The sequence below is a fragment of the Pimephales promelas genome, chromosome 20 (genome assembly GCF_988280905.1).
Source record: "Pimephales promelas chromosome 20, fPimPro1.hap1.1, whole genome shotgun sequence".
Lineage (NCBI taxonomy): Eukaryota > Metazoa > Chordata > Actinopteri > Cypriniformes > Leuciscidae > Pimephales > Pimephales promelas.
This window is the reverse complement of record NC_142788.1, coordinates 21,498,044-21,524,550: the sequence shown is the minus strand read 5'-3', so window position 1 is coordinate 21,524,550 and position 26,507 is coordinate 21,498,044. Positions and strand designations below refer to the sequence as shown.

Here is a 26,507-nt window from a genome sequence, read left to right as displayed (position 1 = left end):
TTTATTTTAACTGTTTAAAAAACGTTTTATTGACAGAATTTTGATATGAATAAAATGTGGTGTATTATTGTTTAAAATATTGAGAACATTAATATTAAATATTAATATTAAATAGGTCAGTTTAGAACCAAAGAAATCTAGCCAATTAAATTTCATATTATATTTATCCTACGAAATACAGATGGCAACTATAAATTCTTGACATTTATTTTTAATTATTTACTATTTACTATCTATTTTAGAGTAAAAACATTAACATTTATATTACCACAAATTTTTAACATTACTCCAGTCAGAGTATATTATGAGCTATAATTCGTTCTTGGCCATGAGTAAAAGCATCAAGAACGTCAGCATATGGAATTACTAAACGAACGAGTTGACAGGATCGTAAACACTTTCTTTAACCCTTATGCTGCATTAGGGACATTTTTGGTCTTTTGCAGTTTAATTTCTTTGACCATTTTGGCTGTTTTAATGCAAATGGTATGAAATTTGGCAGAATTGTGACTTTTTGGATACATGTAAAAAATGTGATCCCATTTTGCAAAATATATATAACACACACTGTGTAGATCAAATAGTAACACTCAGCACCATAAAGACCAAAAATGGCCCATTGAAACCCATTAAAACGTTGTTTAAATCTGAGGCTGTCACAGTAATACATGAAACATGATTTTTGCACAAACATCCTTTCATTTTGAAGCAAAAGCATTATATTTGCATTATATAGCCTAGTATATTCCACCAGATGACGTCACTACATATTTATTCCCTATGGGTGGAAATGCACCTTATTTTAGGCAATAGGCAATGTTTAATAGGTGGCCATTTTTGGTCTCTAACGCGCTAAGTGGGATTTTTTGCAAAGTGGGACTGTGATAATCCAAATCTAAAGTTTTCTCTTTGCATTTAGTTTATTGAAAATAATTGAATTTTTGTGTTTTTTCCTCTTATACAAATCGATGGTTTCGCAAACAAAACCGGTAATTAAAGGGTTAAAATCCTGAAATTGAATACATTTTTGGTAGTTATGATGAGGACTGATGCTGGTTAAAAGATTTAACTTGGTAAAAGTGGAAAATAATAATAATATATAATATTTTAGGCAATGTTTAATATGTGGCCATTTTTGGTCCTTAATGCACTCAACGGTGTTAAAAATCTAATGCAGCACAAGGGTTAAACCATAGATAAAGGCCTTTATCTATGCTTTAAACACCCCAGGTGAGGGACGCCACAGACACGCTGTGTGTGACGCCAAAATCTCGCGATACTTCACGGGGAGGGGCGTGTCAGATTCCAAGAGAGGAGAGAGAGAGAGAGAGAGAAAGAGAGAGAGTGGGATAGAGGGGCGCTGTGGTAAGTTTGTAAACAGTCTTATTCTGTCAAAAATGTGAAATCGATGATTGTGTGGATTTGAAACAGTGTCCAAGCGTTATTTATTTTCGTCAAAAAGGTTTGTCTGTGATCGAGAGTAACTTTAACGGGGCGGCTGTGAGGCTGTCAGATTGGCAGTGGTCTTCCACCGAGGTCTGCGCGTACACTGCAACTCGTTCAGGGCTCTTGACAAGCGAGAGCAGAAATTTTAGCAGTAAGAAAAGTGTCAAGCCGTCACTTATTTCTACTATATACTATGGAGTTGTTTTTTGATTTTATTTGTGCCAATACATATTTTTTTTACTTGTATACAATGGCAAATTAGGTACCACAGTTACTTTATTTGCTTTAAAGTACTAGTTGCATACTTTTGTTTCGGGACGGGGGGGTTTGGGGGGGTTATGAGCTGTAAGTCCGTGAATTCCATTTTTGAGTGGAATTTCCGTCCGCCAATGAGACGCAACTAATAATCTTGATTGACGTTTATTGTAGCCAAACAGCAATTACATCTATTTGATTGACGTGCACGTGACCAATCAGAACAACAGGAGGGCGGGCACATGCGGGAAAAGGCTGGGTTTAAAGTTGGCATGTCCGCAAGACACCAGTTAGCATGGGTTTGCTAAATAGTTAGCGATGTTTATTTAATTCGGCGAGAACACTAGAAACGACCGTTATTTTATGGTGTAATGCAGCAATCCAACATAAAGGGAAGAAATTGCACATTAATATGTCAGAAAATCATATTTAAACAAAACCCGGCAACCGTACCTTTTGTTTTTAGTTGCCATAACTGTTCATTTGCCTTAAAAAGTTTCCATTTTTGTTACCCTACATACAGAAACAATCATGAGTTAAAGTACGGTACATTCCAGAGCTGTATGAGGTTTAGTAAATGCTAAAATTTATTTTATTGATTAGGTTTACATTTTTGTGTATTTATTCATGAATAAATAAAAGAGGTCAACCCCACACAAATGTCAGCATTCTAAATCACAATATTTGCTTGTCCATTAAACATACAATACTTGATTATGGCTTGTTTGTATGATATATAAAATGCTATACAAAACAATCACCTGCTGTTGATCAGTTGGTTATCCCAAGTATTGTGTGCATTTGGCCAAAATAATTCAAATAAAACAAAATAATATGAGCATTTCACATCTTTTTACATAATGCATGTAGTGTGAAGAGACAACCCTTCACAACCCCCCCCTCCCCAAACCGCTGATAGCAATCAACTTTATTTCTTGTGAGCATGTGAATGTCCCATCTTTAGAGTGCCTGTAAACACCATCTGCACATCTGACGACCTGTAATTGTATATATAGGTCATCTTCGCATGGCGCTTGTTGAATTCCAATAATGTTACTCTTTGGAATGACTCTACGTCCCCATATAATACATCATCCTCTCAGTAGATATATTTGTTTGTGCACAAGTGAACATTTTTGCAGCTGTTACAATAATTGCTTCACAGCGACTTGATTAATGAGAGTTCAGAGCCTTGCTTGTTGCTTTCACCTACGCTATAAGGCATCTGCTGTAGCTCATGGTGAAGACACAATGTGAAGATGTTTTACAGGAAGGAACTTCATATGCCAGTTTCACATGATGAAATCGGCTCTCTTTCTGACTTGTTAAAACCATGCTCTGTGATTAAACGTCAGTGAACTGTGAATGAAGGATTATGTTATGATTATGTAACTTGTCCTGGCAACAGTTTTATACAGGATAATGTAATTGACTGCAGGGTTGGTTGTCCGGATGCATCTACAGAGTAATAGAGCAGACCAAATAACAGACTGTTCAAATAAAACAGACAATAAGGGTAAACTGCCAGCCGTACTTGAGTTGATTCTGGGCATCTGTGCTCTTCTAATGTTCTGTAATGTTTGGTCTGGTCTAAAAGGTGTGACGGCTTAAGTACTGTGAGAGAGCTCTCAAAAATTGAGGGAGATACTCCATTTTAGAAAAAATGAATGGACAATACGATGAGTGGCTGGAAAATGTTTTCATCCGATTTTGGCAAACATGTCAGGCTTGATGGATTGCTGTGATTTCGGGATCATTAAAATATTATATTCACATGCCATCATGTTGCTGTAATGTTTAGAGAACTAGCAAAATATGACAAAATTTAGTTGGAATGTCAATTAGAATATAATTAGCAGCTCATTCAGAACATTGCCATACTCGACAGCAATATAATCTTTTTTTCCAGTCTTTTAATATAATCTTGATGTGTATTTGCTCTGGAATTTCTTTAAAAAAATGTTTTGATCTTTGCAAGAAGCAAATGGTAAAATGTTCAAAAAGTAATTTAAACAAGGAAAGGAACAACATTTTTCTTTTTCTTTTATTTAGGCCTGCATACACTGTCATTCAAAAGATTGGGGTCAGTGAGATTTTTAAATATTTTGGAAGAAAAAATTATGCCAAGGCTGCATTTATTTTAAACCTGTATCAAAATACATTAAAACGTTATATTGTGAAATATTATTACAATATAATAGCAGTTTTCTATTTTAATATATTGTAAAATGTAATTTATTCCTGTGATGGCAAAGCTGAATTTTCAGCACTCCAGTCTTCAGTGTCAAAGATTGCTTATTATTAGCAATGTTGAAGGTTATTAATGTTGTGCTGCTTAATATTTTTCTAGGAACACATTTTTTTTTAGTCTTCTTTGATGAATAGAAAGTTCAAAAGAACAGCATTCATTTTGAACTAGATATCTTTTGTAACATTATAAATGTCTTTACTGTCACTTTTGATCAATTTAATGCATTCTTGTTTAATAAAAATATTCATTTCTTAAATAAAATCGTATTGACCCCCAACTTTACAATATCATTAGTTCCATAATACTAGATGCCAGCAAAATCATTGCAATATATCATGGATATTAGATACATTTCTGCTAAATGTGGGAGTGAAGAAAGACTTTTGTCGACTTGTAGCATGTCCGACATTGTTGTAGCAGAGTTTTTTTTTTTAACAGAGGGGGACTTTGGAGGGGGGTCCACATTGTTCCTAGCGGAGTACTGGCCCTGGGGATTGCATTGGGCAACATTGTGTATTTCCTCACCATGGATTTAGCACCGGGCACACTGCAGTCATGCAGACATCGATCTAAAGTTTCATTTGTTCCATTTTCCAAAGCTCAGGTTCACCAAGGTTACATAAATCCAAATCGGCCATAGAACGCACCCCTGATCCCCGACACTATCCACCGGACCTTTGGCCTTTACCTGCGAGTTACCAAACACCCTCCTAAACCGTTCGTTCCATTCTCTGCTCCCTGCCCCACTTTTCTGTCGCTCCCTTTTTGTGGGGTCTCCCTTACTCTCTGGCAGCTCACTCACCAGATTCCTCATTCTTGGCTCCAGTTGGAGCTATTAATACAGTTTGTTTTGTCAGTTTCCTAGCAGACAGCATCAAACAGTGCACGCCTGAGGCCGATTATAGCCGGACCTCGCTACACGTCCACCTGCTGAGTAGGAGAAATCCAAGTTAACAGCAGGATGCTGCTTGTCCCCGTGTCGGGCCCAATTGATTCTGAGGAACCAGACTTTGATTAAAAAAATTCATGGATTTCACATGGATTTTGGAAGAAAATAAAGCCACTGAAATGTCATCCTGAAAATTTTCAGTAAAACAATTTTATAAATTGTTCTTAATACATTTACAAGTCTCCATAAAATGATTTTTAAAAATCTAGTTTTGTGTTTTTAAAAAAAATTATGGAAGTTATGGAAAAGTTATTTACAAGGGTACCTCTAATAATGCCAGTTGTTCCTGTATGAGCTGTTAATATAAGACTCATAATTTTTAAGTCGTTTTGGATTAAAGCTTCCTCTTAATGATTAATGTAAATGCAAAAGTCATGGAAATCGATTGGTCGAAAGGTGTGGGAACCTCTAAATGCATTGCATTTTTAAAAACTACAAAACCAAAGCAGTGCACTGCTAGAACTGCCAGCTGTCTTCCTGTTTGAATTGTTGATGATAGACAAACCCAGCTGTTTGATTTATCTTCGGTAGTACAATCAAAGATGGGTGTTGGCAGAGCCGTGGCCTAGCAACTAGCGCTAGCGTAGGGACACATTGAGCTATACTCTGATTTGAGTCTGGTTGTATGCGTTCCCCTTTCTTCTCATTTTCTGTCCTGTTTCTACAGTAGCTATCAAAACAAAAGGGGACAGAAAGGCCAAAAACGTAGCATTTTCAGCAAATAAAGTTGAGATAATTGGTAATTAAGCTTGGTATGGTGTTGTGCTCCCAAGTGATAAATTAACCAGTTATATCCGGCAACTTTATCAATATTTTTGCCAAGCAAATTATACAGATTGCTACTTTAGCATCCTTTTTTTGGTCACTGTGAAGTGTGTCCAGTATCCATCCACCCAGTTATTTTTTAGTTCATCCACATAAATAGCCTAATTGCTGACATGGTTAAAATGCGAAATTGAAAGCGCACAATCAATGGTTTTGGCCCTCCAAATCTATTTAATCCAAAACCATTTTTTCCCCCAGCCAAATATTTTTGTTTGCAAATGTTTTTTTTTTGTTGGTCTTTTTAGGTGCAATTTTGTTCATGCAGACTCTTTAAAATGTTATGATGTCTGATTTATAAAAGGTTTTATTTAGAATTTGTTGGAAATAATTCAGTACAAACATTCAAATGCCATGCAAATAAGTCTTAATCATAACAGGAAGTGGTCTTCGATTACTCCAGAATGTCTTTGTTAATAATCTATCTTGGCTGTATTTTTGTTTTGGATGGTCAGTTGTAGCACTCATTGATGCAGGTGGGCCGATCTCTGTTTGTCTGATTTATTGTGATGGTAAACTTCAGAGAGTGCGCTCCCCTAGTTTGAGGCTTGCTGACATGTGGACACTTCACCAAGGGTATAACGAATGGGTGGTTCTCATTTGTATATAGTCACTCCGTGCATTTCTCTGACCAAACTGTCTGTGTGTATTGCAACCAGACCGAAAGCTCTGGCACCAAGCTGTTGGCTCACTTGTAGAGCGTGTGAGGTCTGCAAGGAATCAAGCTGCTTAGCTTGTACGCCACTTTGATCTCGGCTGTAATGGGAAGGGCCTTTCAGGGGCAAACATGATGCAGTTACTTTCTTTATGGAAAACAGAGCTAGGGTTTTGGCAGTGGCTGCTAATTTCAGCTTAATAACTAATAACAACGTAATAACTGCACGTCCTTCCACACGGGACACTTGAACACTAACACAATTGAAATAGTGATGTATATTGGTGTTTATGTTTAGTCCATCCATACATCCATCCGTGTATCCTATATAGGGTATTCTATTCTAATTAAAGTCTAGGCCTAATATTGGATTTTATTTATTTCAAAATTAATATAATGTTTTATGTATAATTTTCTTATTTTATATGTTGACAACTTGCATTTCTAAAAAAAATCTTTGGACATTATCGTTTTTTTTTTTTAGGGATGTACAATATATCGGCGACGATATAGATTATGTTAATTTTTAATTCAATTGTTATCAGCCCCAGTGCCATAATAAAATTTGGCTGATATATTGATAAATAATGGATTATTTCCTTCAGACACTTCAGATACACACGGATTTGAATTGCTTGAAATATGATTGGAATCGCTTCAAAATAAGGAAAATACACTTAAGTCCAACATGTGCAGCGCAAGTCTGTCATATACGATACATAAAATTATATTGATTGAGAACATTATAATTGTGTGCTTGGCACATAACTTTTAATTATGAGACTTTAATCAGGCTTTCAGAAATTATATAAAAATTTGGATTTAGATTTATCGGCAAATATATCGGTTATCGGCTTTCAAATATAAAAAGTTATCGGTATTGTGCAAAATTTTCATGTTTTTTGTTATTGGCTGTTGTGTCACATCTTGGAGTGTTTTTTTGAGCGTCCTCCCGCAAGTGTTGTGTTTTAAGACAATGTGAAGTTAAAAATAGTCCCTTAAATAAAAAAAATCATCTTTCTTGAGACCACAGCATTGTTTAATTCTTTTGGGCTCCGTCTATCTGTTTTTTTTTGTACGCGAGGGCTACATTTGAAGGAATGTTTTATAAACGCTTCCTAAACCGCATGTGCATAGTGAGTAATAATTGTTTCTTAAAATATGTATATTTTTTTGTACATTCATATTCCATTGGCACCTTGAGAGCAGTTGCTTTTGTTTGCTATAAACTTTGCATCGCCAGTGTTACATAAATTGGTGGCCATTTTAAATGACTTTTTAAATTTTCACAGATGACAACGCAAGCTTCACCCATTTAAATCCCTGCTGTTATAGTCAAGGAAGGTGTTTGGTTCATTCTTCACCTTTTGTTTGCACTGGTGATTGTGTAACACACCAGACGTCATTCCGAGCTGGTGGGGCATGTTGAAAGATTAATGAAACTTCCCTCCATTTAAATTTAATGAACGTGTTACTTTTTCCAAAATTCCCAGCCTCTCCACACGTGGACCGTTGGGTTTAAAGGAGTGAGAGAGTAGATTGCTTTAAAGACAGATTCAACCATCCCAGTCAAGATGGCTAAATGCCACCACTAAATATAAAACGCATGTATGATGATACTAAACATATGTGTCAAACATAAATAGATTTAGAACAAAAGCTGGGTAATGTATTGAATATTTACTGTATGTTCGTGATGTTGTCATCAGTATAAAATGAAGCGACATTGTGAAGATTATGATTAGGCCGATAGGTTTACTAAGGACCTTGACACAGTTTTATTATTTTTCCTAATGGCTGGAATACACTAGACAAATTTCCTCTCAATTTGCAGTCTGAAGGAGTTGCTGCTGGTTGCCAAAATTCTTAACCAGTCTTCACATTTTGGGCAGTCAGAGTTGATCGATTTGACATAAAATTGCGTAATGCATAAGGGGCCGATTTTTTGTTGTTGTTTCAGATTCAGAATGATTTCATCCAGTTGGAGGATAAAATAAAATGTTAAAATTCACGTAAATCAGTTTAAACTCTCTGTTACAGTGAATTGATTTTCAAAACTCAGATTCAGCGATACATTTGCTCCACTCAAAGGGATAGGTCACCCAAAAATGAAAATTCACCCTCATGTTGTTCCAAACTTGTTTGAATTTCTTAAGGCCCCAGTGACTTCCATAGTATGAAGAAGAAGAAGAAAAAAAATACTATGCAAGTCAATGGGGCCCATCAACTGTTTGGTTAGAGACATTCTTTAAAATATCTTATTTTTTGTTCACCAGAAAATGAAATTCATCCAGGGTTGGAACAACTTGAGGGAGTAAATGATTTTTGGATGAACTATCCTTTTACAATTGGGTTGAGGTCTCCATGTTGGAGATATACGTATGAGTGTATGAATGGACATGGAAAACATGGAAGTTTTTGCATTTTAAAATTGTGATTTTCAGGCCTGGAAATGTCATTGAAATTTAATTTGAAAAAGTCTTGGACATTTTTGTAATCACTACTGGCCTAAGTGAATAATTAAACATGAACTAATTCATTTAAAATTTGGCTACAAATGGCTTTTTGTGCACATAACCTGCAATCAATAAGTCATGAAAAAACCCTGTGAAGACGTGCCAGTGCTATTCTGAACATAGACCCTATCACGGATCCGGGGAAGCTTCCATGGTTTGGTGTGATTACAGAGTAATGTCAAACATGCGTGTGTTTGTGTGGAAGGTGCTGGCAGTTTGTCTGGAATAACTGCAGTGGTTCAGCTAATAGGAAAAGAGGGAGTGTCTACGACGAGCCAATACACACGCATGCCATTCCCCTGGATCAGAGGGCTCATTCCAGACATGTCTCTCCAGAATTGCCATTAGTGCACGGCCCTTTCCTTCACTTAAATCACACTCATTACACTCTCTTGAGTTAGATGAAAAAGCAATCGATTGATCTTATCTCCATGGTAAATCAGGTCCCGGCGTCAAGCAAAACGGTACCAGCACAACCTCTCGATGTCAATGTAGATGTCTTGAGTTCCTGTGAAAAGTGATGAGCGTCTGGGAGTGTGGGTTGCCGATATTTGATCCTGAGAAACGGGTGGAGGAGTTCAGAGAATGACTGCGGACAAAGGTGTAGAGTGGCACTAGAGTCGTCGCTCCAGACAAGCTTTGTTGAGATAGTGTCAGGAAGACTACAATGAAAAGTAGAGGAGGGGCCAAAAAGACTGAGCAAATCCCAAACACCGCGTGCCATTGGTCTGCCAGATGCCCCCAGTGTGAAGAAAGTATCACCGGGGAAACTTGTAGTTGCTGCATTAACATGCATGTGGTCGTTTCTTCGCATTGTTTTTAAACACCCGTCGTTTCCGGAGCTGAGCGAGGATCCAGGCAGAAGCATCCCTGGAAACGACTGTAGAACGTTTTCTGGCTTAAACCTCTAGGAAAACCCTTCAGTAATGTTCTCGCCTTCTCTTTCACAGTTACATTGCAAAGCCTTTGCAAAGATGGGGGATGACAAGCCTTTTGTGTGCAGCGCTCCTGGCTGTGGGCAGGTAAGTTCACTTTCACTTTGTCTTGGGTTTCAGGTGTGGGTGTTCTTTGCTGGTTCATTCTCCTCTGGTTATTGAAGAGTGTCGGCGTGCACGTCGTCCTCACAGCTGTATGGTGGCAGTACGTCTGCCCGGCGTGTGTGTGTGGAGGGAGGTGTGCCTGCTGTAAACATGTTATTTTTGTCACAGGGCCACACTGATGGAGCTGATAGTGCACTTGTGAAACTGCGTTAACGTATCTTCCACTGTCTGACTCACTCACAAACTTAGCCGATGACTAATCGCAGCTCAGTTATCTTATACACTTGTCTGGTTTGAGTCAAAGTCCATGCAGACGCTATGATGAGATTGTTGACTAATATGTAATATTAATAAGTGTGTTTATGCTGGTGATGTCGGTCAAGAGGTTTCTGTATTTTTGTATTTGATTTTGATTTTTTTTTTTTTAAATCAACCTTAAAAAAAAAAAAAAAAAAGCAAAAAATGGAAAGGAAATGTTAGAAAGTAAAGAAATATTTTCAGAGAATGTATGTGTATGTGTATGTGTATGTGTGTATATATATATATATATATATATATATATATATATAAGAACAATTCTCTGAAAATAAGTTATAATGTCTTAAGCAATTTTCCTTCTCAAGAAATAATATTTTCCAGTGTAAGAACTGAAAAACAATGTGGCCTTTGGAGGCTTGTGCTGTTTTGAGGGCATTGAAAACCGAAAGAGGAAGTGATCGAGACCCATCCTACTCAGTGAGAAAGTGATGTTCATTTTGTGGTTTTGATCTGAATGTTTTCCTCCACAGTTACGTAGAAAACATCGTGAGAAATGTAGCATGGACCGAAATGAGGCAATTTAACAGTTACTCCTTGCCTCTCCAGTACTGAATGCAACAATGTGATCATTTAACCGTACCGTTAGTAGCATAATCTGGAGAATTGAGAGGAACAACATGAACATGATGAATAATTTATGCAAGATGTTAGTTGTTTGCAGATGTTTATTTCTATAATCCACAGGGACCATGACTGTTTGCTACCGCTCAATCTGACCTAGCCAGACTTCCTTATGTAAAAGGGGCCTTAAATATTGGAACTATTGCGTATACTTTTTTTTTTTTTTTTTGCAGATGATTAAAACAGGTGAAAAAATCACATAGACTTGTGCTACCGTTCAAAAAATTGTGAAAAGAAGTCTCTTTACAAAAGAAGTCTCTTTAACGGCGCGTGATGTAATCGAGAAGGCAAAACCATTGCCGAAACTAGTAGCGAGTGACTCCCGGAAACGAACGTAAACAAACAATGGATGAAGCGGTGAGTGTTGAATTGGCTGTCCTGTGTTCAGAAAAAAGTAAAAAAAAAAATAAAATAAAAAAAAACCCGACAATGGACATGTTCCTGGATTGCTAGACTATCACAGTATGGGCTGTCAATCCTCCAAAGAGAACTTGAGGTAAAATATTGTTTTGTTATATATTTTTACTTTTAGTTTTAACGTTAGCACAATCGTCTCTCTTTCGTTTTGCCATTTTTGTACGGAAAAGCTTCTGTGCTCCTATTGGTCAACCTTATACATGTGACGGAACCGTCGTGAACGACCATTAAAAAAAATTAAACATGCTAGTCTTTTTGTCGTGATGTCGTGAAGCATCGCAGACGTGACGTAGGTTGTCGCCCACTATGACACACTATACGAGATGATACGATCGAATCTTGTGTCCCGACGCCCGTTGACATTTACGAATCCCCACGACACCCTACGTCAAACGGATCGTGCCAAAATCGGGCTAAAATCGTGTAATTTGAACCAGGCAATATCATTATCAATGTTGAAAACATAAATGCTGCGTAATATTTTTGTGGAAACCGTGGAGAATTTCTTTTAGGATTCTTTGATGAATTAGGAATCCAAAACTTGATAAATGTTGTCACTGCCACTTTTGATCAATTTAATGGATAACATTATTGCTGAGTAAAAGTTTTAATTGCTTTAAACAACCAAAATAAAAAACTGACCCCAAAGAGTTTTGAATGATAGTGTACATTGAAGCATTCTGAAACATCATAGCAGTATCATGTTGTCAGGTGAAGACATTTTTTTTTAAACAATCAGCTCCAGTAAACCAAAACTAAAAGCCACATAAAAGTAAATAAAGGAGATTGGGTGAAATAGAGATCAGGTTGTGCACATCTGTCAGGCTTTTACTTGCGGTATTGCTCTTTTGTTGACAAGCAAACGCTGTTTGCGTCATACTGAAGTCTATAGGGGTTTAAGATTGTTTTGCACCATCCCAGTGAACCAGATTTTCACGTGACTCCACTGTTTTGTCAACCTGTTGCTGAAAAATAGCACTGAGATTTGAGATTATCAATGCTAGTGCTTGTTTAAAGATATTTTCAGAGTAAATAAATGCTTTTTAATGTACTTTGATTATAATGACTGATATTTTACACTAATTTCTACTGTAATCATACAGTTTGCAATCATATAAATATAAAAAAACGATTGTGCAACAAAATTAAAATTGGGTTCAACTAAAGGCTGCACTTTAGCTAGTGCTTGCAGGTCAGTTTGTCATTTAGATTTTAACAGGGATTCCTGGACATAGACTACCGTTCAAAATTTTGGTGTCAGTCATTTTTTTTAAAGTTAAAGTAACGATACTTTTTAGTATCCTGATCAAACTCAATTGAAGCAGCTAGATGTTCAGGAGCTCTTGATAATTATTACATCAAGTGGATCAGCCTTGGATCTGAAATTTGCTGATAGGTGGATCTCCAGGAACAGGATGGACACCCCTGTTATAAATAATATGTCATGTAATATTACATTTACCTCAGAAAAGCCACTTGTTAGTCAGCTGAAAAAATAAACTCTAGAGACAGGCATTTTGCTAAATATATGCACTATATTGCATATTCATTGTATTTTTACTTAAAGGGATACTTCACCTCTGGAAAGATGAATGTGTATTTAAAATGGGTCATTTATGTAGAAGAAATGTGAAATTATTTTTGAACTTGGAGCTTTCTAGACTGAGAAAAGCCAGAAAATGTATTTTTGGCTTATGTGGATGAAAGACAACAACTCCCAGAATGCACTTGCTTCACTGCCCAAGGAGGCCACGCCTACCGGTAACAGAGCGCAGTATTTAAACAACAAGTCTAGGCTACTAGTCAGTCTCCGTGATGATTCTGCCCGAAAATGTGTTTCGAGATCGCCCAAAATGTCCGGGATTCGGCTTTTGCATTCATTATGCTTATTGTGGCGAGCAGGACGAGACTGAGGGCAGCGGGAGAACGTTAAATACTAAACTGTGCCGCTATATAAAGCAGTCGTTCTTGATTTTTAGAATAGGACTATTTCTTGTATTTCCCTATTGTCACATTCTTCTTTCTTAGAGGAAGATACAAAAGAGGAAGTATAAAAACTAAGTATGCAGTTGGCATGCAAGGCAATCTAGCTGCATTTCTTGTTTGTTGGTGTTAATTAGTTTCTCTGTTTGCTTCAGTCAAGCTCTTGTCCTTGTGTTGTCATCATGTGTTGTCCTTGCCAGAGTAACTCATTTAAGTTTAGGGAGAAGAAGCTATGAGACATGCAGTTGTTGTATTGGTGATGCTGGCACAGCTAAAAATAAGCTTCTGACACTTGACTGTGTTTCCACTTTGCGCTGTCACTGCTGAACTGTAGCCATGACATGGAGCCAGAAATAATCTGAAGAAGACTGGAGCCCAGTGAACATGACTTGAGTCATGAAATCCACTCAGAAAGAGGAAAAGATCATCCTAGAGGCTCTGCATGAGTTGTTTTGCAAGGATTCAGTAGTGCAGGTGCTTCTTCAAACAACTGTTCATTTCGGGAAACGTTCCAAAAACCTTGAACTGAATCACGTTTAATCAGTGTAGTCCGATTCCAACGCTTATGAGCTGGTTCTTTTTAATGAATAAAACAAATACAGCACAACAAGTGTAGTCCAAATTCATGAACAAATTACACTTTTTTTTCAGTCAATCAAAAACATGCATTGCAACCACTGTAGTCTGAATCCCAAGCAAGCTATTTTGAGTCAGTTATTTTTATTGAACCAAAATGTAACACAACTTACGTAGCCTGATTTCTGAACAAATCACTCCTTTAGATCAGTTATTTTTTACTAAATCAAAAACACGGGGCTCAAACAGTGTTGTCCGATTATCAAGCAATCTCAATCTATTTTGAGCTGGTACTTTTTAGTCAATCAAAAACAATACATCGCAACCAGCGTAGACCGATTCTTGTATTAATCGACCCTTGAATCTTTTCTTTTTAATGAAACAAAAACATGCAGCACAAACATTGTTGTCAGATTATTTCAGATTATGTCAGCAAATCATTATTTTAAAGAGGTCATGAACTGGCTTTTTAAATTTTATTATATTGTTGTCTGAGGTCAACTTATGACGGTCGCTTGATTTTTACATTAAAAAACATCAAAATGAATAACTAATAGGCTATTTTCTACCCTAGTTTTGAGCCCAGCTCAAAAATGCTCGATTTTTATGGGCGTCTCGCATCGAAGACTTGAAAGTAAACGCCCACTGCTGTGAGTGGATAACAGTTTTGCATATTATAATGAGTTTCACTCTCGAACCAGTTTGTCATCACGAGGCTGGCCTATGTTACTTAGCTATGCGTGTAATGCACGAATCGGTGGGCGGGGCTAATGGCCGTGTTGAAGTAGGCGTTGATCTTCTTCTGCGGGGGTGGTGTTTTAGGCACCGTTTACACAATGGGAAAACGCAGATATTTCTCTGCGTTTTTCCCTCTCACTTACACTTCTAAAAACTCCGGGCAAAGTGGAGATTTCTGAAAACGCCGGTTATCTGGGAGAAACGGCGTTTTAGGTTCTCTCTTGTCGATTCTGAGGATTCTGATTGGCTTGCATGGCTTTATCCTTAACCCCTACACTGCCGCCAATAGGTTTGGCATAGTTATGATGGCGCTCGATGGCGTATTTATGCGGGTGTGCGAGGGGAAGGATGTTATTTTTGAAAACGGAGAGGGGGAAAATATTCGTTTTGCTAAATACCCGGCTTTGTGTAAACGTGGCCTTACTCTCTTTGACGTCATAGTTCCCCACTTTGAAAAACGAGTCGTTTGCTGAGCCTGGTGTCAATAAAAGCTTTTATTGGACTAACAAGGACATTTTCAGTTCTGAAACTTACAGGATATTCTTATAATATGATGACCTCTTAGATGTCAAAAGCTCAAGGAAAATTTGATTTCTCAGTTCAAGGTATAGTCTGATTCCCAATTTATGAACAGTTCTTTTTAGTGAATCAAAAACATACAGTTTACATCTTAAAGTGTAAAATATTATGTTGTACTTACTCCTGTTGTTCATATTATACAATTAATACAATTCATTTATTATGTAGTTGACTATAATTTGAAAATAGGCTGCTTCTATAAAGACTGATCAAAATGACTGTGCAAATAGCTCTTTCAAGAATTGTTGTAAATTTAGAACTATAATCTTTACATTTCATTAGATTCCCATTCCTACTTAGCACAGCTGTTTCACTGCTATCTGTCAGTTTGAATTCATCATATTCCAAAAAAAGCATCTTTAATAATTGTGGAAATGGTTTCTTAAATATCTGCGATTCACTAGCTGTCCATGTGCAGCACACAGTTTTAACATCAGAACAGCTGTTTTATTAAAAATAAGATAAATATAAAAGCACATTGGAGAATGCATGATTGCCTGTCATAAATGTTAATTGAATACATCTGTGTAGTTTGCTCAGTCCATGAGCTGTTGTGTCCTGCATACATAACATCATGGCTCTGGCACTGGTGTGAAACCACAAACCTCCTCCACCTTAGCATCAGCACTTTTGTCATTTGCACAATGTATTTTTGGGCTGTTCGGAAGGAATTTTTTTATAGTTTGACAAATGTGGAAGTTCAATACTTACAGTGTAATGCTTTAGCTGCACTTCTGAACGGAAGCGTAAAGAAACGCAAGCATAGTAAGCCTGGAGGTTGTATATTAGGGTACAAAGGTCCGCTGTGAAACAGAAAGCCACTTCTACTGTAAGCCTTTGACACTGACACTGTATAGTTACATCCTATACCTCAGAGACATTGAGTAGGGCACGGGTTTGGTGAAAAGCGATCATTATGGAGTCCTCTCTGGCCTACATTATCTGTTTCGAAAGACAAATCTTGTCAATGCCACTCCCTCTTCTTCCTTTGGAAGTGTGTCTCTGCCCTGAGGTCATGAAATGCTCCTCTTTCTTCTTCTAATCCATCTGTTCATCTGTGTCCCTCTGTAGAGGTTTACTAATGAGGACCACCTGGCTGTCCACAAACACAAACATCAAATGACGCTGAATTTCGGACCCGCCAGAACGGACTCAGTCATCATTGCAGGTACTTTGCACCAGATAGATATATGTAGTGCCTCAAACATATTATTTTTAATTAAGTGACGTGGCATGTAGCCAAGTATGGTGTGTATATTTTTACATATGATTATAGACTGGTTTCAGTATATAAAAAGAAATCACAATAAATAATATATAAATGTATGTACAATTTAATGATATAATATATATATATTTCAATATTATATGAACTGCTCTGAGTTAACTGCATGAACGTTTTACCCTTTCATTTGTCAAAATAAAAATCAAAGTTAGGTTTAACTTAAAGAAATTACAACAAAAATATATGTTTATTGCACAGCAGAGTCCACTTCTTCAAGTGATAATAATACTAAAAATCCATTTTATTAAAACGCACAGAAACTCAAAGGTCTTCATTACAATCTACCAAAATAAAAGTTTGTCCAACTTGAAGAAATTATGAAAGAAATGTAATACTATTACACAGTACGATGTACTTCTTAAAGTAATAATAATAGAAATACAATTTATTAAAACATTATTTTTAAGGAATATTACACAAGTTTTCATACATGTTGAACAGTCAGAAACTGACAGAATCTTAAAATGCTCTGTCATACATTATGCATTATTATATTAATTAAATAAATATTTATAGTGATTATTCATTTGTCTTTGGTATGTTCATGTTCCTACCATCCATCCTCCTATTTACATCCATGTTTTTGTGTGTCACTACTTTTGTGGGAAATGGTAACCAGGAATGCTGGTTTCAGTGGCACTGACAAAACAAATCGTGTAGAGATTTAACAATGCAATTTGATATCATTACTTTTTAGCAATTGAGTGAAGCTAAATCCCCTTAAGCTAGTAGTTTTATGGGGAAAATTTCTCAATGTGTTTTTTTTTTTTTGTCTTGTTAAACCTTTTGGGAAAAAAACCCCCACAAATGTAATGACCTTGAACTCTCACAGATTTATCATGTTAAATCGTAAGCAGATTTGGTTTGTACTGCTGCGTAGAGCCATTCAGCTGCACGGCAGAGTTTATATTGTCCATGACTTGCATAAAGGAAACAATGAGATCTCTCGGTTTCTCACTCTCTATCCCAGACCAGACGCCGACTCCCACTCGTTTCCTGAAAAACTGTGAAGAGGTGGGCCTTTTCAATGAGCTGGCCAGCTCGTTCGAGCAGGAGTTCCCTAAAGGCCAGGAAGATGAGGACAAGAGGTCCAAGAACCCGGTGAGCTGCGAGACTGGGTGGAGGGATTCAGTCATACAGTCATACGTGCTCCAAACATGAGGAGCTCTGGCTGCCTGCTGCCAGAACTCAGATTTATGGACTGCAGAGTTGCCTATCGGTTCTCGTGTAACACTGTCTCGTCTAGCCCTCTCTCCGTCTATCACATTCTTCATCTCTCTTTCTTTTTTTCCATGTAGTTGCCGGCTCCTAATTCGGGAGCACTAGACATGAGTTTGCAGACGCCTTCAGACGTTAAGGTGAAGGAGGAGGACCCCGTGGAGGTGGATTCCTCTCCTCCTGACAGTCCTGACTCCTTCTCCAGCATGTCAGATAGCAGCAGAGAGCCCATAGGCAGACGACAGGTACAGGCTTTATGCAAACCAAACTGTGCTAGAGCAGATACAGTAAAGCCCAAAAGAATGACTAGGTCACTAATCAGGTAAATTTGTGACATTGGTCATGTGAATCTTTGTACAGATAAATCAGATGATCTTGCTTTGAAGCACATGCCAACTTTGTGGAGTTTATGCAGATCAACACCGCTTTCAATAAAGCAAAAGGAGTTATTTTTGAATTGAAACATTCACTTCTAACATTTTACTTTTCACTTCTGTGTTAAAATATTATTTGTAATAATACAATAATTTTAATAATAAAATGTTTTAAATGTAATCTATTCTTTTTAATTATAAATCATTTATATATTTATCCAAATAATGTATTTCAATTATTAAAAGTACAATACTTTTAAAATAAAATCAAAACTAGCTAGCACATATTTGCAATTCAAGTGGCCACCGAACTGTGGAGACCATAATTATACATTTGACTAAACTATGTATTTGGCATTGAATGAACTAGTTGTGTTGCATCACTGCACAAACAATCATGACTGGGTGACATCCATTTTGGAAGTAAACAGTGTTGCTTTTGAATTAAATGCTATGAGATGTTTGTGTTTAGCTGGCTGATTATCTACCTTACAGGATTCTCCTCCAAAGCCTGCCTTCAGTTCGGCTCCCACCCCTGCCATAGTGCGTCCTGGCTCTCTCCCCCTGCACCTGGGTTATGACGCCCTACAGCCCACCATGCCCTCCCCTACCTCTGTCATCACACATACCCCACCATCCAACCGCACACTGGGGTAAGAGAACAGCCACAGCGTATCAATGAGGAGTCGATGCTTTGGGCAGTCAGCTTTATTCTCTATGACTCATTTCTATATGACTCACTGTTCTGCTTTAAGTTGGTGTGGTAGTAATTCTTAGGAAAATGTGGGCAGCTGGCTCATTTATGATGCCATACTTGACGTCCCAAGAATGCTTGGTCGGATAGTCGACAGGAAGAGAGCAAAACTTGCCTAGGGAACATTACCAAAATCTATCTGGATTTAGCAGAAACCAAAAGTCCAAAACTCATCCGAATGATTATAAACCAGCAATTTTTGGACATAAGAGCAATGTTCCCACAACAAATGTTTGCAACAAATCAGCTGTGTCAGTGTATACGCATCCCTGACCAAAGTTCAGTTTTCACTGCAGAGGCAAATGCTCTATTATTAGCATTGAATGAGAGAAAAAAGAGAGCAGAACAGTTTGTTCATTGATTTGGTTTTGCTGCTTGTGCAATCTGGAAATTTCTCTACTTCTCTTTCAGGTCTCCCACAGTGCCGTACCCAATGATGATGTTTCCCAATGGTCAAACTGTTCCCGTGCTTCCAGGTCCTATGCAGATGCCCTCTGTAATATCTGTAAGTTTGAAGTGTATTTATTAGTACGGAATCCCCTGATTTACTATAATTCATGTGAACTTTAACTGTAATCAGAAAAAGTATAAGGCAGGGGTGTCTAAACTTGGTCCTGGAGGGTCACTGTCCTGCAGAGTTTAGCTCCAACTTGCCTCAACAAACCTACCTGGATGTTTCTGGTATGCCAATAAGACCTTGATTAGCTGGTTCAGGTGTGCTGAACTCTGCAGGACAGTGGTCCTCCAGAAGCAGGATTGGACACTCCTGGTATAAGTAGATGGACAACTCGAAGGAAAAGAATTGGAGAGACTGTAAAGGCCCGTTCGGTAACTATAATATTAACTATATTTGCATCCACACCAATGCATGATATCATTCTTTTTATTCTATGCATGTGCTGCAGTTTTGTCGTCTGCCACTTTAAATGCTCAAGCTCTTTTAAAACAGGATGGATTCTGATTGGCTGTCAGTTTTTATCTTTCATCAGGTGGGAAAAAAATCGTTCCGAAAGTGATTCCAATGACATTGTCTCTATGGCATTATTGTTAAAGTTAACAATACACGGTTTGGATTAGTGTGGCCAGTCTTTTACATCGAGAATTGAGATTTGTTTTTCTTTATCATTCTAGTTATCGTCATTGGTGTGAACGGGCCTTAACACTCGACTTTTTGTTTACTGTAAAACAGTTTTTTAAACTAGGGTCTGCAAAATAGTGCTGTGGAAAATTCAGTGTTGTTATTGTTAATTGAAACTAAGGCTGTTTCTCAATTCCAAGAACGGACTTGCGTTTTCGTGGAGGCCGGTCTTGCCAGGCTACTTTGAAAGAACAAACTCGGAAGGACGCGAGGACACAGAACGCATCCTTGTGAGAATTGAGATGTGCTGTGATCTTGTTGCTCAACTGACCGTCCCAGCATATTATAAGTAGCAGCCAATGCACTATAAATACAACATAACATCACAAACAAATCTCATATGTTATTATAGTCATTTTATTTTCATATAATTTTATATCGTTTTTATTTTACCGCATGTTTGTGAAAACGAGCATATTATGTTTAATGTTATTTATGCTTTGTCAGTGTTAAGATATTTGTTTAATATGCAAGTTCAAATACTTTCTCCAGATCTTTATCACTTTCTTAAAATGAAGCAAAACAAAATGATAAATGTTTACTTTCACGAGACGTCTTGTATTTGCGAGCTTGAAGCGAGAGTCTCTCAAGGCTTCTTTATGTCGTCGATTCTCTCAAGTCTGCTTTCGATGCACCCTCGCTATCAAAAACACATCCGGGTACTTTAATGCGTCTTCTGTACTTGCGTTCTGGAGTTAAACTTTGACGGTTGATGATGGCGTAGTATAAGAACACAAGGATGCAAGATCGCATAAGAACGCATATTGAGAAACGGCCTAAAACTATTAAAACAAGTTTTTTGTTGAAATAAAATATAAATGAAATATAAATATAAAAAAAAACTTGTACTTAAAAACGTGAACAAAAATTTATAAAATTAAATTAAATAAGTTTAAGTTGACAAAAACTAATACAAATGACAAAGCATGTTACAAATTTACTAAAAACTACCCTAAAAATAAAACAAAATATAAAAAAAGCTAATTTAAAAATATTAATACATACTCTAATAGTATATAAATAATACTTAACCAAACATTTCAGATTAACAGTAAGTGCATTTTATAAATAAATTATTGATCATTATTTTGAATTTTTTTGAATTAATGTCAATATTTTCCAGGTAACATTTGAATAACTTATTTTGACTATAGTTCAATAACAATATTAATATCTGTTATTTAATTTTTAATCAAAAGGTTGTTTTCATAATATCATATTATTTTTCTCAATCTTAAAATATACTGTACCTGCCTTTTATATTTTAAGAAAGGGATCGTTTGCAAGAGAACCATATTTAGAGGTCCTTAAAACACTTTCTTGTTGCATATTTTCAGTTAAAGAAGCAAACTTGATTTTGATTAGAAATATATTATTGAAATGTAATCCTGGCAAATATTTTTGGAGATTTCAGTTCTTTGATCTCATTGAAGTACTAGAATAAAACAGAACAGGGTACAGGAACTGTACCTTTATACCCATTACCTATATATAAAATAGCTGCTCTTGTCCATTACCAAGATGGACACCAGCTGAATTGACTTGTCTTAAAGGGATACTCCACTTTTTTTTGGATATAGGCTCATTTTACAAGTCCTTCAGAGTTAAATAGTTGAGTTTTAACATTTTCGAATCCATTCAGCCAATTTTAGATCTCATTGACCTCCATAGTAGGAAAAAAGTATACTATGGAAGTTAATGAGACCAGAAACTGTCTGGTTACTAATATTCTTCTAAACTTTAGAAAATCGGCTGAATGGATTCAAAAACGGTAAAACTCGGCTGTTTAACTCTGGGGGAGTTGTAAAATGAGCCTATTTCCAAAAAAAGTGGAGTATCCCTTTAAAGGGACTTTGCTGTGATTCAATTTTAAAGGCCAAGTGTGTTTTTTATATCATGCAACCCCCTTGTTTCAGCACAGTGCCACTTGTAGCTCAAAAATTATTCACTTCTATTTCAATATGATGTTTCTGTGAGCTGTTATTTTTGATCTCTGGAGTAATTTATAATATGTCTCATAATATGTTTTGCGTTTGGCTCTGTGGTGTAGCTGGCGAGGCCCCTGTGTATGGTGCCTAACATTCCAGGAATTCCCGGCCCTCCACTAGGGGGCAGCAGCAGCGGCTCATCTTCGCCTTCCGGTTATAACCCCCACGCTGAGACGAAGATGGTGAGGGCAAGCTTTTTTTCTTTCTTTGCCAGCCTGTGGATCTTTTTGCAAAACGCTCAGATGAATAGCTTTCTCTATTAGTGTTCCTATGTTGAAAGTCTTAATCCAGCACATCACATGGGTGATAGTTTTCACAACAAACAAGCACTGGCTGTTAAAACTAAGCAGTCTTTATTTCAAATACATTTTTGATTGTTATCCAGGGATATGCAAAAAAATACATATTTTCATAACAGACTAACCTAGTGAAGGGTAGTCGGTCTACTCTACATAATTAGGCGTCCACCAGATACGTTTCTTAGGACATTCTCTTAAGATCTGGAGAAAAACAAAAAAATCTACACGATCATCATGACCCATAGAAATAAAATGCAGAAGTTCACACGTGTTTATTTCCCTTCTGTCACATGGTTTCTCTCATCAGTGATTGATGAGTTGTGGTTCAGTTTTATGAAATGACTTTTCTTGCCATTCCACATAAAAGAGAAATAAAATTGAGCGTTTCAGCTGGATCAGCTGTCTATAATTAGACAGAATGCCATCATGTGCCACATTACCATGGTGTGTTTGTTGTTATTCTCAGAGGTTGAAGGCAGCACTATCTCAGCAGATGCCCGCTGCTCAGGGTTGTCTTGGTGTGGCGATGGGGTCCAGTGCGATGGTACCTCAGAGGGTTGAGCAAAGCCAGCTGCTGGTCCAGCATCCAGACGCCCCATCCCCTGCTCAGCCACAGGTATAGCACGTTTTCATGCTCAAATTGTCTGAACTGCAAACATTTTAGGCCCTATTTTAACAATCTAAGCGCATGGTCTAAAGCGCACGGTGCTAGTCCAGTTAGTGCGTGTCTGAATCCACTTTCGCCGACGGGAAAAATGGTCGGCGTGTCCGGCGCATGGTCTAAAAGGGTTGTTCCTATTCTCTTAATGAGTAATGGGTGTGTTTTGGGGTTTATGTACAATAAACCAATCAGAGTCTCATCTCCCGTTCCCTTTAAAGATCATATTGCAGGTAAAAAAAAATATCGAAATTTATAGATAACCTTGTATGAAAATACCATATGAAAAGTTAATGCAGGATTTAAAATGTTTTAAAACAACATAAGGACACTAATTTAGAAGATAAAGTGAGCGTTTCTTGGACTGCTAGTAAAAACGGCTTTTTTTTCAACATCGCGTCATTTGACGTCATATCAGGGAGCCGCAGCCTCGGCTCAGTGGAGAGCAGGCTGGTGTTCAGTGAGAGCGCTCGTCAGTCAGTGTGCTATCGTTAGTTTTTGCATTTTAATTTATCATCGTCATGGTAAATTATTGTGTTTGTGGAGATTGCAAAAACTCCAGCCTGTCAGGACTTCAAGATTGAGTCCACAAGTTTCCATTACAATAAAAGGGACGGTGCTATATAGCCTATCTTTCGTTCCTGGTGCGGGTTGAGAGACGGGATTTCTCCTCTGCATCGGCTCGGGAAACGCGGTCGTGTGTAGCGTTCACTTCAGATCAAATGATTAGCATCCCGGCGATATGATGGAGTTCAACATGGTATGCCGAAGCAAGAATATTGATCGTGGTATACTACCAATGGCATCAAATAGTGTTATATAGGTAACTAGTCATGTCATGCCCTAAATAAAACTTGTAATTGAAAAACAAAATTGGTTGTTTAAATACTCAAACCTTTAATGTTCTGTTTATGTTATAACCAAGGTGAAAAATATGTATTAAAAATTTACCTGAGTATAGCCTATGCTTTTAGTATAGAAATATACTCAAGTAAAGTTTTTATACATTTAATAGTATATAAATCTACCCTAAACATACTAATGTCTGCTGGCCTGTTATAGAATCTGTACAGTATTGTGAGCACAGTGTATCGTTAGCGAACGTGTATACTATAAGCACGTCTCTCACCTAAAAGGCACCTGTCCTGTTCTCCACTGGTTCTCCTCACATCACAGGTCAATTTTTCTCTGACCATTCTGTCTGACATTATCCTGGCCTGTCCCTGATCTCTTTAGCATAGCAGGCTCATAACTTTATGGCTTGATCCGTCATACGAGTATTTCCTCAGCGTCCGAAATGTCATGCGATCCATTGTTTTCCTGTTGTGTGAATCGACCGCTCTCCCGCTCATTGCGTCACGCCCGCCACGCCCATTTTCAGACGCGGAAGTAAAATTTTCTCACAAAAACGACTGCAGAAGCTTCTGTGGCGTGTTTATACGTATATTTTAAAGAAAATCTAGTTCCTACATTGTTTTTCTATGCATTGACTCGTTGGGTCCTCTAACCTGCAATATGCCCTTTAAATGCCAGTTGCGTTCACGCCATGGCAGATTCGCTGTTTACATCACGGACTTTGATAGTGGATACTGAACTCCAGAGCGCAAACAAATCTACGGGACATGCCGGATTCCACCATATCTTTATGTACACAATAATAATCTTTTACATTGTTATCCTTTTATATATTCTCCACACAGTTTTTAGGGCTGGAGTTCTTTCAAAACAATTTTTCTGGGTAGGAACCCCCTTTTCTGCAGTGGAAATGTGCGGAACAGTTTGAGAACGGACACAGGCTAGAAACCCGCACTGGAACGGTGTCAGTGGAAAAAGAATAAGGGAGTGCTTACACAAATATTCACGGGAGCGTTTGAAAGCAGAGCATTATGTTTGTCAGGGAATATCTTTCACTTTGCTGTGGCATTAAGCAGTAAACATCTCTGTTTACTCTGTCCTGCTGTGTTCAGGTGTCCCCCGCTCAGCCCACCGGGGGTCGCAGGCGGAGGACAACTGATGACGACCCTGATGAGAGAAGGCAGCGCTTCCTTGAGCGGAACCGAGCAGCAGCTTCTCGTTGCAGACAGAAACGCAAGGTGTGGGTCAACTCTCTGGAGAAGAAGGCTGAGGAGCTCACATCCATGAACGTCTCACTGTCGGTTAGTGTGCAAGAAAAACTCTTGAACTTGTAATTTGATGGTTCCTCCATGTTCTTCAAAATGTATGCAATTCATGGAGTACCTACATTTTCTTATAGAAGATGCATGCAACCAGAATATACTGTGTGGGATACCATTTCCCACAATGCAGTGCGGTTGTCTTTAACTTCTATTTAAAGAGTCAAAACTGAACCAGAATCAATGCCAACTGTGATATTTTGTAATCTCTTTAAGTGGAACATAAGATAAAGTTAGAGTTAAAAGATACATTATGTTTGCACAAAATAGCAACAAAAAAAAGAAGCAATTTATTTACCATATAAATGTATCTCACTTAATGTAAATAGGTTATGAGGTTATGATGAGGTTATACTGTTTTACAAAAATATTTTTCATTTCTTTTATATCTTTGCATAAACTGCACTATTGTTAGTATCTCATTTCTAAACATAGCCTATTTGATGTATATATATATAAAATTATACTTATATATTATGCTTGCTATTATAATAAAATAAAATATATTTTAATATATTTTATTTTATAATTATTTAATATTTTTATTTATGTGTAAGTATGCATTTATTTATCATATTGTTTTTGTTGTTTTATTTTATTATACTTATTGTAAATATTTCAACCATCATTAATATTATTAGCAACAGCAAAAAATGTTAATATTATTATTTTATTTTTATTTATTCTAAAAGAAAATATTTTTGATATTTATTTATTATAATTTTTTCTCATTACTTATTTTAAAAACTGATTTATACTATTTTCATTGCTTTTGCTGTGTGCATTGATGGTTTGGTATTGTTGCATGTACTTTGAAATTTGAGTATATACAAATGTGTTTGCAAATGTTCACACTTTGTTTTCACTTATTTGTATGTGTACAAGAACGAGGTGTCTCATCTGCGAAACGAAGTCGCTCATCTAAAGCAGTTGCTGTTAGCTCATAAAGACTGCCCTGTCACCAACCTCCAGAAGAAAACCGCCTACTTAGGTAAGTGTAGCTTGAGTTGTGGTTCTTTCACTTTCATCTGCATGATCTAATCTTCTTCTTTTTTTTTTTGTCTCTCAGGAGAGGAACACATGAAAGAGACGTCTGAGCCCACGGGCTCCCCGGCACAGGTCATTCAGCACAGCTCTCTGGCCCACAGCCCCTCGTCTACAGTAGGGCCCAATGGCCTGAGCTCCCGTGCTGCGGCCGAGGCGGTGGCCATGTCGGTGCTGGCAGGGATGGGCAGCCAGCGAGGGGAGAGCGGTGGGCCATCACATGTCATCATGGCCACACAGTCCCACCCGTCCAGCAGATGATGAGAGCAGCTAACAGTCTGCCTGGGACTCTCCGCATCCCGGGAGAGGGGGCAGATCTGTACACATATAGAGTGAGGCAGAAGGAGATTGTTGTTCACTATGCCATAGACTATGGGGGCTGGACTCCAAACCGTGTTCTCCTTTGCAT

General features: G+C 37.4%; 1 protein-coding gene across 4 annotated transcripts; it reads left to right on the top strand.

The window, feature by feature from the left end:
• Window positions 1–1,256: 1,256 nt before the first annotated feature.
• On the top strand, window positions 1,257–26,507 carry atf7a (activating transcription factor 7a). Of its 4 annotated transcripts, none has more exons than XM_089124163.1 (13): window positions 1,257–1,365; window positions 9,845–9,916; window positions 16,238–16,334; window positions 17,422–17,552; window positions 17,750–17,914; window positions 18,539–18,696; window positions 19,209–19,302; window positions 20,076–20,165; window positions 21,986–22,105; window positions 22,689–22,838; window positions 24,848–25,036; window positions 25,940–26,045; window positions 26,124–26,507. In XM_089124163.1, the coding sequence occupies exons 2-13, from the start codon at window positions 9,869–9,871 to the stop codon at window positions 26,357–26,359; spliced, it is 1,584 nt and encodes a 527-aa protein (XP_088980289.1). In that variant the 5' UTR covers window positions 1,257–1,365; window positions 9,845–9,868; the 3' UTR covers window positions 26,360–26,507. The 4 variants fall into 4 exon arrangements, with proteins under 4 accessions (XP_088980289.1, XP_088980288.1, XP_088980291.1 ...); XM_089124162.1 differs by lacking the exon at window positions 20,076–20,165 and adding an exon at window positions 19,530–19,625; XM_089124165.1 differs by lacking the exon at window positions 20,076–20,165.

Bases quoted from the DNA above. Each gene is read 5' to 3' on its own strand.
- atf7a (XM_089124162.1), top strand. From the start codon at position 9,869: ATGGGGGATGACAAGCCTTTTGTGTGCAGCGCTCCTGGCTGTGGGCAG. The intron at 17,915-18,538 runs GTACAGGCTTTA...TCTACCTTACAG, and splicing joins AGCCCATAGGCAGACGACAG to GATTCTCCTCCAAAGCCTGC. The intron at 19,626-21,985 runs GTAACTATAATA...TCTGTGGTGTAG, and splicing joins AGACTGTAAAGGCCCGTTCG to CTGGCGAGGCCCCTGTGTAT.